The sequence below is a fragment of the Natrix helvetica genome (assembly GCF_964273705.1).
Source record: "Natrix helvetica genome assembly, chromosome: 5".
Lineage (NCBI taxonomy): Eukaryota > Metazoa > Chordata > Lepidosauria > Squamata > Natricidae > Natrix > Natrix helvetica.
In genome coordinates this window covers 147712734-147725296 of record NC_138551.1, presented here as the reverse complement: position 1 = coordinate 147725296, position 12563 = coordinate 147712734, and the positions used below count along the sequence as shown (strand labels likewise).

Sequence of the window (12563 nt, the reverse complement as noted above, 5' to 3'; positions counted from 1 at the left end):
TCTATTCTATTCTATTCTATTCCATATTTATTGTATTCTATTCCATATTTTCTATTCAATTCTATTCCATATTTATTCTATTCTATTCTATATTTTCTATTCTATTCCATATTTATTGTATTCTATTCCATATTTTCTATTCAATTCTATTCCATATTTATTCTATTCTATTCTATATTTTCTATTCTATTCCATATTTATTCTATTCTATTCCATATTTTCTATTCAATTCTATTCCATATTTATTCTATTCTATTCTATTCTATTCTATTCTATTCAATATTTTCTATTCTATTCCATATTTATTCTATTCTATTCCATATTTTCTATTCTATTCCATATTTTCTATTCAATTCTATTCCATATTTATTCTATTCTATTCTATTCTATCCTATCCTATTCTATCCTATTTCTTTTCTATTTTCTATTCTAACGGAAGGCCGGCCAACCTATTCCGATTGCACATGTGTCGGCTAGCATCAGATCAACCTTCAATTTTGCAAAACCAAACCAAACCCACGACCCCTTTTCTCTTCAAGGTTGCATGTGCCAACCTTGCATACCCGAGGGTCCCTTCCTGTGCCCGATTGATTTCAAAATGGGAAAGGTGGGCAGCCGAGCGCGCTCCGGTCTTATGTTCCTCTCTTTTTTCTCTCTCTCTCTCTGGAGTTCGTGGCAAGGCAAGAAATTGAAAAGCTGGATTGTTATGTAAAGAAGGAGGGGAAAAAAACCCTGCAAGAATAGAAACCGATGTTCCCGCAGGCAGGCAAAGCTGGGTGTATGTCACCTTTTCTTCAAGTCTGGCTCTGTTTTTTTAACACCGTTAGAAAAAACAAGCCGCACGGAGCTTCGGTCTTTTCTTCCGACACCTTTGGGTACAATGGCTCCCTGCCCAGGAAAGCCTCTAACGACAAGAGCAAGCAAGCAAGCAAAACAAAACAAAACAAAACCCAACCACACAACAAAAAGGAAACACACAAACACACACCTTGTGATCTTCTTCGCAGGGACCGGAGAAAAGCCTGTGGATTTTTTGTCGGTTTGGCAAGCTCGGATCGGAGGAGGGAATGGAGGCCAGAGACCGAGACCGGCACGACCGAGCATTTATGTGTCATATATTGCATTCTTTTAGCACAAACTTTCCCATAGATGTAACCCCGGGCTAAGAAGCGAAAGCTAAATGCGATGTGCTCCAAAGAGAAATAGGACGTTGGATTTGCGAGAGAGACAAGGCTGGGGGGAAAGTGGGAATTTTGGCGGGAGGGAGGGAGGGGGGAAAGGTCCCTGCTGATCATCATCATCATCATCATCATCATCATCATCATCATCATCATCATCTAACAACCCCATAATCCCTTAGCAGGGTGGAGGCTGAGCAACTGAATGGAGCTAGCAGAGTGTTTACTGGCCAGATGCCTTTCCCTGTTGCCAATGCGGAGTTTTGTTCGGCAGATAAATTCTCATTGTGCTCACAGAGAGAGAAATATCTGCCTCTACCTAGGATTGAACTCACAGCCTTCTGATTGCGAGGCGAGAGCTCCACCTCTGAGGCACCGTACCACTCTAAAGGTCCCTGTTGATCATCATCATCATTTAACGACCCCATAATCCCTTAGCGGGGTGGAGGCTGAGCAACTGAATGGAGCTAGCAGAGTGTTTACTGGCCTGATGCCTTTCCCTGTTGCCAATGCGGAGTTTTGTTCAGCAGATATATTCTCACTGTACCCACAGAGAGAGAAATATCTGCCTCTACCTAGGATTGAACTCACAGCCTCCTGATTGCGAGGCGAGAGCTCCACTTCAAGGGCACCGCACCACTCTAAATGTCTCTGTTGATGGAACTGGAAAATATAGGTAGTCCTTGACTTACGACACTTTGCTTAGCGACGGTTTGAAGTCACAATGGAACTGAAAAATGGGACTGATGTCCATTTTTCAAAGTTATGACGGTGGCAGCATCCCTGTGGTCACATGGTTTACATTCGAATGCTTGACAACTGGTTCCTCTTTATGACGGTTGTAGTGTCCCAGGGCCACGCGGCCGTCCTTTGGCGACCTTCTGACATGCAAAGGGGAAGGGGAAGCTGGATTCCCTTAACAACCCTGTTACTTACTTAACAACTGCCGTGGTTCACTTAACAACCGTGGCAAGAAAAGTCGTAAAATGGGGCAAAGCTCGCTTAGCAAATTTCTCACTTAACACCGTAAATTTCGGTGGGCTCAAGTGTGGCCGTTAAGTTGAGGACTACCTGTAACTTTCCCGCCATTAAGGATGTGCCCAGATTTCGGGTCACGTCTGCTTCTCAAAAGTTTTGGAAGCACCCCAAATGGGGGGGGGAGGAATGCGTGAAGAGGAGAGGCACCCTAATTTTACTGTGTCCTCATTTGTCAGGCTGGGGCTGGCTGGGGAGGCTGGGAGATGCAGTTCCAACATGTCTGGGGGCAGAAAGAAAGGTAGAGTATAGGCACAGGTACAGTATAGGTGGTGCCTTGCTCAGTAGTAGTAACTGTGAAAGGGATCTTGGAGTCCTAGTGGACAACCATTTAAATAGGAGCCAGCCGTGGGCAGTAGCTGCCAAAAAAGCCAACACAGTTCTAGGCTGCATCAACAGAGAGATAGAATCAAGATCACGTGAAGGGTTAATACCACTTTATAATGCCTTGGTAAGGCCACACTTGGAATACGGCATCCAGTTCTGGTCGCCACGATGTAAAAAAGATGTGGAGACTCTAGAAAGAGTGCAGAGAAGAGCAACAAAGAGGATTAGGGGACTGGAGGCTAAAACATATGAAGAACGGTTGCAGGAACTGGGTATGTTTAGCTTAAGAGAAAGAAGGACTAGGGGAGACATGATAGCAGTCTTCCAATATCTCAGGGGTTGCCACAAAGAAGAGGGAGTCAACCTATTCTCCAAGGCACCTGAAAGCAGGAGAAGCAGCAATGGGTGGAAACTAATCAAGGAGAGAAGCAACCTAGAATTGAGGAGAAACTTCCTGACAGTGAGAACAATTAATCAGTGGAACAGAAGTTGCCTCCAAAGTTGTGAATGCCCCAACACTGGAAGTCTTTAAGAAGATGTTGGATAGCCATTTGTCTGGAATGGTGTAGGGTTTCCTGCCTAGGCAGGGGGTTGGACTAGAAGACCTCCAAGGTCCCTTCCAACTCTACTATTGTATTGTATTATAGAGAGCTGGATGGGTCTGGAGGTAGAGGAGAGGGCATCGTGGGAAAGGCACGCAGGAAGGGAAAAAAAGCAAGGAAAGAGAACAGCAAGCGCATTGCATGTGTCCTGTTCCCCACTTATGCATGGCAGGGACCCAAAGATCAGGCATGCACGCACATGCGCAGTGGAGCTGGGCTGGGGTGACTGCTGGCGTGCCCACCCAGAGAGGGCTCTGTGTGCCACCTGTGGCACATGTGCCTTAGGTTCCCCATCACGGGCCTAGTTACAATACAATAGCAGAGTTGGAAGGGACCTTGGAGGTCTTCTAGTCCAACCCCCTGCCTAGGCAGGAAACACTATACCGTTTCAGACAGACGGCTCTCCAACCTCTTCTTAAAGACTTAAACTTCTTAAAGACTTAAACCTTGATTAACGAAAGTGAACCAAGGTTAACTTCGGACCACAATGAAGTAAACAATGCCGCAATCAAGAAACTGCCAAAGTGCCATCAGTGAATGGCCCCAATTTAAAGAATCTCTGAAGACTATCTCCACCAACGCCGACGGGCAGCTCACCAGACTATAAACGGAAAGCAAACCCCACTCCTTACTAGCAACTGATGATGTCGCATAGTTGGGTAACGAAACGTCAGCAAGAAAGCTCAGGGAGCACCAAGGATCCCCCCCCCCATCTCCCTCCCCCAGAGCATTAGCTATGTTCACCGCCTTGAGTTATTTATACAAAGGTGGGATGGAAATAAAAAAATAAATAAAAGACATCTACCCCAAAACTTTCAAAGACGACTTCAAAAGCAGGCTGGGAAAATCCACAGGAGAGGAGTTTCTATGGAGCCTCCAGAGTAAAAGGCAGTCTCACACACACACACACACACACACACACACACACAAATCTCTCCAAATTCACTTCTTTGGAATTTTGAAATTTTAATTTCCCTGCAATGCAAGTAGTCCCACAAATGGGATTACGAAACCAAAGTGTCCCGAAAGATGCGATCGAAATTAGCCGAAGGAGGGGAGGAAAAAAAGAAAGAAAGAAATCCTTCATTCTGATTTTGACTTTCCTTGGCAGGTGCCAAGGATTTACCTGGGAGATAGATGATTCTTTTTCACCCCTGCAATATTGTTTATTCTCTTATATTTTATAGAGTGTGTTCTCTAGGCGTCCGCGGCGTTAACACGCAAATATCGCCATCGTCATTAGAATCACGTACTGTATATATAAACGAATACGCAATAATGTCAACCATCTTTACAACGTATATACTATCTTCCACTGTGGTATCGCTTGCACGGCCGTCCAAATATTTGCTCTTCTGTTTTTCTCTCTCGCATATACCATATTTCCCCTCCTCTAACCTCAAGATCTGTCCTTTAACCCATGTCAGAATAGTCCCCGTGTTGTAATAATCCCAACGTTGTGTATATATACGATCCTAGCTGCCGTTAGGATATGTAAAACCAAGTATGTGTTACCCTTATTGCAGGTTTTTTTTCCTGGCACGAACGGTGGAAGAGGAAAACGGGGGAAGTGGGGGCAGAGGGGGGATTGTGGTAGCGGGCAGCATCTTTTAGCCGTGATCTGATCCCCAGATGGAATCGGTCGGCCTTGAGCAAGCGGGTGCATGCGGGGAAAGAGCCTTGGTCTGAGTCACATTAAGAGTTGGCGGGCTGTGATTTTGAACTCGCAGCTCACCACCCGCCATCAGCCAAGAATCGGGGGGGGGGGGGAAAGAGAGCCACCGGCAAAAAAATGTACAATTTGTTTTTTAAATTTCAATTTTGCCCATTTCTCACCTGGGTCATTTTTAAAGGGATTTGAAAACAACGACGACGACAAACTATTTCGAACGGCTCCCCCAGCCTTAGAAAAAAAAATCCATTTTTTTTTCCCACTAGAGGAAGGGGGGGGGGGAGAGAAATAAAGCTAAAACCAAAGAGGCATTTTTTAAATGTAAAAATAAAATAAAAAATTGTGAACGAGGAATACGTGCATGCATACATATTTGGGTGGTCTATCGTAGAGAAAAGCACAGGGTTTATTTATTTATTTATTCCGTGGGCCGGGGGGGGGGAGAGAAGCATTGAGGAGGGGGCTGGAAAGGACGCGGGGAGGAAAAAAAGAGGGGAAAAGAAGAGAGGGGGGGGGGGTTGAGTGGGCGCGGGGGGGGGTTGCGAAATCCGACACCGAAGGCAAAAAAAACCCGCGCGATGCCACAAAAGTGGTCGCCATGGCAACCCCCAACTTAATATTTCAGCCTTTTCCTCCAGCCGCAGTGGATGAAATATAATGACAAGATGTTCCCCCCTCCTTTGGAAGGAAGGGGAGGGGGCGGAAAGGGAGGGAGGGGGGGGAAGCAACCTGTTGCTATGGCAACGTTGTCGCCTATCAAATAACAACAGGGGACGGACAGGCTGGACCGCAAAGGAATATCAAAAAGGATGAAGGGGGGGGGGAGAAAGGCGCCTCCCCCTCCCACCGGGACATGGTGGGGGTGGAAGGGGGCGCTCCACCCGGAGGGAACTGCTCTTGATGGGCAGGGAGGGCAGCAAGCTTTGATGCCCAATGGCTAACCAGATCAAGAAACACACGCATCTTTGGATGCAGGGAGAGGGTGCGTTTCACTCCACTCCTTGCCGTGGTGGCATGGCCCAATTGGACCCATTTCACAGAAGGATCCATTAAGTCAGGAGCTGCACAAGCCCCCGGAAAGCTCGCAGCCCCCTTGGGGAGAGGCCAAACCAGCATCAAACCCTGATGCTTCCATTGTAACACTGAGATGATGGGAATCTCCTGAACCAGGTGAGACCCTCATTTTTGGGGGGTGGGTGGGGGGCTTCCAGTGCTTGAATGCTCCCAGAGACTCAACGATGGACGCACAATTTTAAGGATGCACAAATCCCCCCCTCCACACACACACACACACATCCAGGCTGTGTTGTAACCCAGGGGTCCGTTCTGCTCTCCCCTTCCCCCACCTGTCCTGTGGAGGTGCTAATGCTTCCGTTCTCCACTAAGGCACCCCCATTTCACAGGAGGAGGAACTGAGGCCGATACAACCGTCCCCCCACTCCATTTCTTTCCTAAGGGAACACTCTGAAAATAAGACCTCCCTGGATAGTAAGCCAAATCGGACTTTTGAGTGCATGCGCTAAAAATATCCCCTGAAAATAAGCCCTCCACAAAAATATTGCCCCACAGCCGCAGCCATGAGTTGACCACGCTCGCCGCACCCTGCACCTCAAAAATAATAAGACCTCCCCGAAAATAAGGCCAAGCATTTATTTCCAGGGGGTCAAAAGCAAATAAGGCCTTGTCTAATTTTCGGGGAAATACAGTAGTTTTGATGAAACCAGCCAAGCCATGTTGTATCCTCAGCAGGATTTCGGTGAGCGAAAGCGATCCGGACATCGGATGGTAAGAGATTCTCAGGGGAATCTGGATGGGACCCCCTCTCAAATATTCAGGAATTCATTCGGCTTTTCCCCTCGCGTCAATATGGATGAAATACGACATATCCATCTCATATGGATGAAAACTGTCCTCAGTATTTAATGCGCAAGGATGAAACTAAACGTACTTTTAAGCCGGCATTTTTCGGGGTAAGATTGTTGGAAATGAATCAACCTTGCCACTTTACCCGAAACATTATAGGTATTTAAATTATAAAATGAAACAAATGCTTATCCAAATTAGGAACCACAAGCAGTCTCTAAATTTCAAAAATTCAATACAGATATTATTGGACTTCCTGAACCCCCCTTTTTTGGGGGGGGGGAAGAGAAGAGACCAACGTTTGATCTCCTGCAAAACTGGAATAATTTGAGCCAATAATTTGTCCGAATTTGCTTCTCAACCACAGTTGGAAGCCACGGATTTTGCTTTCGGGATAGCGTGGGTGAATTTTTAATTTCTACCGCAACGCAAACAGCCGACACTTAGCTCCCAAAATAAGAGTTATGAAACAAAATTAAACAGAAAGGAGGGAAAAAGAAATCCTTCGAACTGATGTTTTGACTTTTCTGGATCGCAGGTGTCCTTCGAGATAAAAATCCTGCCTTTTCTGAAAGCTTCTCTCGTATTGCCCGTTCTCGGGATGTGACCGACTTTATCTGAACGATGCTAAATCTATGGTTTGAGGAGTGGAGCCACTCTGGTGGAGGTCACACAGCCCTCCAAAGCAAAGCAAATCGCAGGGTGGTAACAATCCTAAAAAGAAATAATCCCCATGCAGGAATATATATATATGTTGTATTTGTGCTGATAAAATAAAGGGAGACTAGTATAGATCCATTTCGAGCTATTTGTAACACACACACACACACACACACACACACACACACACACACACATATATATATAAAATACACATGGTTGCAGAAAATGGGGGAAAGTGGAAAGGAACAAGTGTCAGAATCTCTTCCACAAATACACACTATGGACCTTGACGGGGTTTATGACTGTCTGGATTATCCAGGTAACAGCTAAAATCCAGAGCAAAAAGAAATGAGCCTTTGAAAGAATGCAATCTCTCTCTCTCTCTCCCTCTTTCTCTCTCTCTCTGTCTCTCTTTCTTTCTCTATTTCTCTTTCTGTCTCTGTCTTTCTCTCTTTCTGTCTCTGTCTTTCTCTTTCTCTGTCTCTCTCCCTTTCTTTCTCTCTTTCTCTTTCTCTGTCTCTCTCTCTCTCTCTCTGTGTATTTGTCTCTTTCTTTCTCTCTTTCTGTCTCTGTCTTTCTCTCTTTCTGTCTCTCTCTCTGTCTATTTGTCTCTTTCTTTCTCTCTTTCTGTCTCTGTCTTTCTTTCTGTCTCTCTCTCTGTATTTGTGTCTCTTTCTTTCTCTGTCTTTCTGTCTCTGTCTTTCTCTCTCTCTTTCTCTCTGTCTCTCTTTCTCTGTGTGTGTGTCTCTCTTTCTTTCTTTCTCTCTCTCTCTCTTTCTGTCTATCCCTGTCTTTCTCTGTCTCTGTCTTTCTCTGTGTGTGTCTCTCTCTCTTGCTCTCTCTCTCTGTCTTTCTCCCCCCCCCCCGTCCCAAGCACATACAAAACACTCACATCTCCCAAAAATTGCAAAAAAATATATATGGATATCTCAATATAAGATGCATCACGGTAGATGGGTAAAGAATTCAAGAGGAGCAAGGAGTGGGGACACAACACGTTGGTATTCCAAAGTCCTAACCTGTAACTGCTCATGGCTATTCCTTCACTTTAAAAGTTTCGCCTTGAGGACTAGTCATTTGGTTTTCGTTAGCTGCCCCAATATGCCCAACTCCACGCAGACCCCCCAAAAGCCACCCATTTGAAGACCCTCACAGTATACAATCTGGCTGCTCTTAAGAGAGGTGCTACTCATCTCGTGAGGGCTTCCCCCAATTCTTTCTGTCTGTCCCTTTGCAACAGCTGGATTTGCCCTGCCTGGTGGTCCCCGCGGGGGAGGGGGGCAACCGAATGCAGGGCCTGTATTGTGACCAGGCTCGTCACATCCCCGTTGGACTTCCGCCTCTGTATTCTGCTGTATTTATGGGGAAAAAAATGCTTCATCCTGCGGTTGCAGAAAATCTGGATGCTCCCCCTTAGCTGAGTGGGGATCCATGCCCACCTTCCCTGAAAGGGGAGGCATTGCACCCCCGTCCCTGCAGGCGGGGTGCAACTTCCTCCACCCCATGGAAAGTTCTCCCCGATGGATGTGCTCCCAGAGCAGCCAATCTGGAGAGATGTCACAGCTCCCCCTCCAAAATGGGGGGGGGGGGCTTAGCCATCTAGCAGCATCCTTCCCCCCTCCCTGCCTGGGGGAAGGTGTGTGTGCAGGGGGGGGAGAGGAGAAGACTCCCCTCAAGGCCCCCTTTCCACTCCGGAGTCCCAGCCCGTCCAGGCAAGCCAGCTAAGCAAGCAGGCCGGCTGGCTGTCAGAATCGTCCCGTCCTTCTCGCATGGCAGCCAATGGCGATGGGCGCTACGGCTCTCCTCCCTCCCCCTCTCGGAGGGCCCCCCCTCCCGCCAGCCCTTGCAACCACCGGGACAGAGCAGGTGGGCTCGGGGGCTGACCCCAGCCCCCCTTGCAGGAGGAAAAGGAGGGGAAGGGGACAGACAGGTTTAGAAGGAGCTGCCGGGCATGTCGGCAGCGGCCAAATTCCCGTTCTCGGACATGCAACCAGGGCTGGGGGGGGGGGGAAGAAGCCACTCTCCACCAATCCCTCCTCCCGGGCCAGCCGCCCCTCCCTCCCTCCCTCCATCCCGTCTTCTGCCTACCTGAAGGGGCCGAACAGGTCATCCATGACAGTGACAGCTTCGGGCCGGAGGAGCGGGCGCTGCAGCGATGCTACCTGACCTTGCCTTTCTGTAGCTCCAGCAAAGGAGGGGAGGAGGAGGAAGAGGGGGGGGGGGGCAAAAAAATAACACCCAGGAAAAGAAGAAGCAGAAGGAGGGAGGGGGGGAGGAGAGAGTCGGCCTGCTTTCTCTCCCCCCCCCTTCCTCCCCAGCTAACTAATCAAAATGGAGGCCCATGCAGTCCGAGGGAAGATTGGGGGGAGAGCTTTCGCCCGAGCTTGTGCGGGTGACCTCAGCACCGCACGCAGGGTGCAGAAACTTCGCCCTTAAGACTGACAGCACTGAGCATGTGCTGTGACCCCCCCCTCTCTCTCTCCTGTTTCCGTAAATAAAGCACCGCCAACTGACGGGCGGGGAGGGCTGCGCCACCAGCCCAGCACAAGCGCAGCCGACGACGACGGCTGTTGCTGCTTCGCCTAGCAAGCTAGTGTGCAGGGAAGTGGGGCCTTGGCAGGGGAGTTTGAGACGGGCAACGCTTTCAGGGAGGAAGCTCTGGTTCCATCCGGGGGTGGGGGGGTAGAGTGGGGGGGTTCACGCACCCTCCCTGGAGGGGAAGACAGGCTGCAGGGGCAGGGAATCTCACACACACATACGCATGCCGCTACCTTGTAATTCCTCTCTGGGAGGGAGGGAGACCCCTTCCGCCAGAGGGGTCCGGATGCAAAAGTCAAGTTATAAATAGAAGGCCAGCCCAGATCCTGCTTTTCCATAAAGGGCGGCCGCACACAGGTCCCCAATAGGGCGGCCTCCGAACGGGAATGGGAGGGCAGAGGGAGGGGGAGAGCAGGGAGCAACAGGGCAACGGAAGCCAAGGTGGGATGAGTAAGAAATCAGTTTCAAGGAGGGAGGGAGGGAGGAAGGAGAGGTTGAATAGATAAGGGGGATGGAGGGAGGAAGGAAGGGAGTGGATAGATAGATTGGATGGAAGGAAGGAAGGAGGGAAGGAACCGTCCCACTGTCAGCTCATGATGCTTGGATAGGAGAGATGTAGCCATGACAGAAAGGAAGGAAGGAAGGAAGGAAGGAAGGAAGGAAGGAAGGAAGGAAGGAAGGAAGGAAGAAAGAAAGAAAGAAAGAAAGAAAGAAAGAAAGGAGAGATTGAATAGATAGGGAGAGGAGAGGGACTGGGGGAGGAAAGGAGTGGATAGATAGATTGGATGGAAGGAAGGAAGGAAGGAGGGAAGGAACCATCCCACTGTCAGCTCATGATGCTTGGATAGGAGAGATGTAGCCGTGACAGAAAGAAAGAAAGAAAGAAAGAAAGAAAGAAAGAAAGAAAGAAAGAAAGAAAGAAAGAAAGAAAGAATGAATAGATAGGGGGAGGGAGGGAGGAAACAAGTGGATAGATAGATTGGATGGAAGGAAGGAACCGTCCCACTGTCAGCTCATGATGCTTGGATAGGAGAGATGTAGCCATGACAGAAAGAAAGAAAGAAAGAAAGAAAGAAAGAAAGAAAGAAAGAAAGAAAGAAAGAAAGAAAGAAAGAAAGAAAGAAAGAAAGAAAGAGAGATTGAATAGATAGGGAGAGGGACTGGGGGAGGAAAGGAGTGGATAGATAGATTGGATGGAAGGAAGGAAAGAACCGTCCCACTGTCAGCTCATGACAATTGGATAGGAGAGATGCAACCATGACAGAAAGAAGAAAGAAAGGAAGGAAGGAAGGAAGGAAGAGGTTGAATAGATAGGGGGGATGGAGGGAGGAAGGAAGATAGGAAGGCAGTTGGTAGATAGATTGGATGTAAGGAAGGAAGGAAGGAAGGAAGGAGAGGATGAATAGAAGGAAGGAAGGAAAGAGGGAGGGAAAGAGGGAGGAAGGAAAGAAGGAAGATGGGTTTATGGATATAGATAGATAGGGAGGGAGGAGGATGAATTTATAGATGGATGGATGGATGGATAGGATGGATGGAAGGATGGAAGGAAGGAAAGAAAGAGGTGCTAGGTCAAATCAAACATGGACTTGTGAGAATAAAGATTGAGGCCAAGGGAAATAAAAGGACGGAGGGAACCATTGCTAGTGATTGTAACCCAATCCCCCCCTTTGAATTACGCCGTATCAGAAAGGTCAGAGAAACTCAGGGCCTCCTCTGAGATTCTATTCCAGCACCTCCAACAATAAAATGGCATTCCTGGGATCCGGGTGAGTTCTGTTTCTGGAGTTGGCCTACCTCGAAGGGCTGGCACTTTGTCCCCTTCCGCAGTGACCCTCCCAGTGGCTCTGGTAACTTCCCCGGCGTGACTGCCACCCCCTCCCCTGCCCCAGCTGTCCCCTCTTACACCGAAAGGTATAAGCTCCTGCAACCCTCCAGATGTTGCTGAGTTACAACTTGGGGTAGCGGGAGCCGTCCTTCAGCAACACCGAGACAGCCGGGGTGCTTCCCATCCTTGATGTCATGGCCGCCAGCAGCCCATTCAGACCGCGAGGAGGTTGGGGAGGAACATCGTCAGAAGGTCGCCAAAGGGGGAATCACTGCAGGATGCTGAAAACCAGTGGTGGGTTGGAGGCGGTACGCCCCGGTCGGAGCCTGCCCGGAGCACCGGATACCGTTCCGGTATGGTGCTCCGGAGGGCCCACCCGCTTGTCTGAGCTCCTTACTGGTCTTTTTTTAACTGTTCGGCGCTTCCGCACACGGCATATACATCACCTGTGCTCCACTCCGCTGAGCAGCTGGAGCATCGCGGAGGCTGCGCGCTGCGGAAGCCCATGTGGACGCCGTACCGGTTGGAATGGGATCCGGAATCCACCATTGCTGCAAACCGTCGTAAAGGCGAGTTGGTTGCCTGAATTTTGATGGCATGATCACGGGGAATGGCGCAGTGGTTGTGTGAAAAATAGTCCCAGGTCACTTTTTTACAGGGCCGGCGTAACTTCAAGTGGTCACTAAGTGAAACTGCTGCAAGTCGAGGACTACCTGCTTTACACCGCCAGGAGGGTGAGGCAGACGGCCGTATCAATTTGACAAATACATAAATATTTCTCTGCCAACATGGCAGCTGTAATACTGATCGGGTGCCCAAACGGTTCGACAAGCTTGCAACGAGTCAAGAGGGGCTGCAAT

The 12563-nt window shown here is 48.7% G+C and overlaps 2 protein-coding genes across 8 annotated transcripts in view; one reads left to right on the top strand and one right to left on the bottom strand.

Moving 5' to 3' along the window:
- Positions 1–12563, top strand: part of CA6 (carbonic anhydrase 6) — a 261946-nt gene that overhangs the window by 97 nt on the left and 249286 nt on the right. The gene's annotated exons all lie outside the window — the stretch shown is intronic.
- The window catches only part of RERE (arginine-glutamic acid dipeptide repeats), a 291780-nt gene that overhangs the window by 101155 nt on the left and 178062 nt on the right, over positions 1–12563 (bottom strand). Inside the window, exon 1 of one of the 7 annotated variants that reach the window (XM_081954890.1) lies at positions 9429–9532. The exons of the other annotated variants lie outside the window; for them this stretch is intronic. Coding sequence (XP_081811016.1) covers positions 9429–9454 — 26 coding nt within the window. The 5' untranslated portion in view covers positions 9455–9532. Of the gene's footprint in view, positions 1–9428; positions 9533–12563 lie in introns of those variants that run through there. 7 annotated transcript variants of the gene reach the window in all.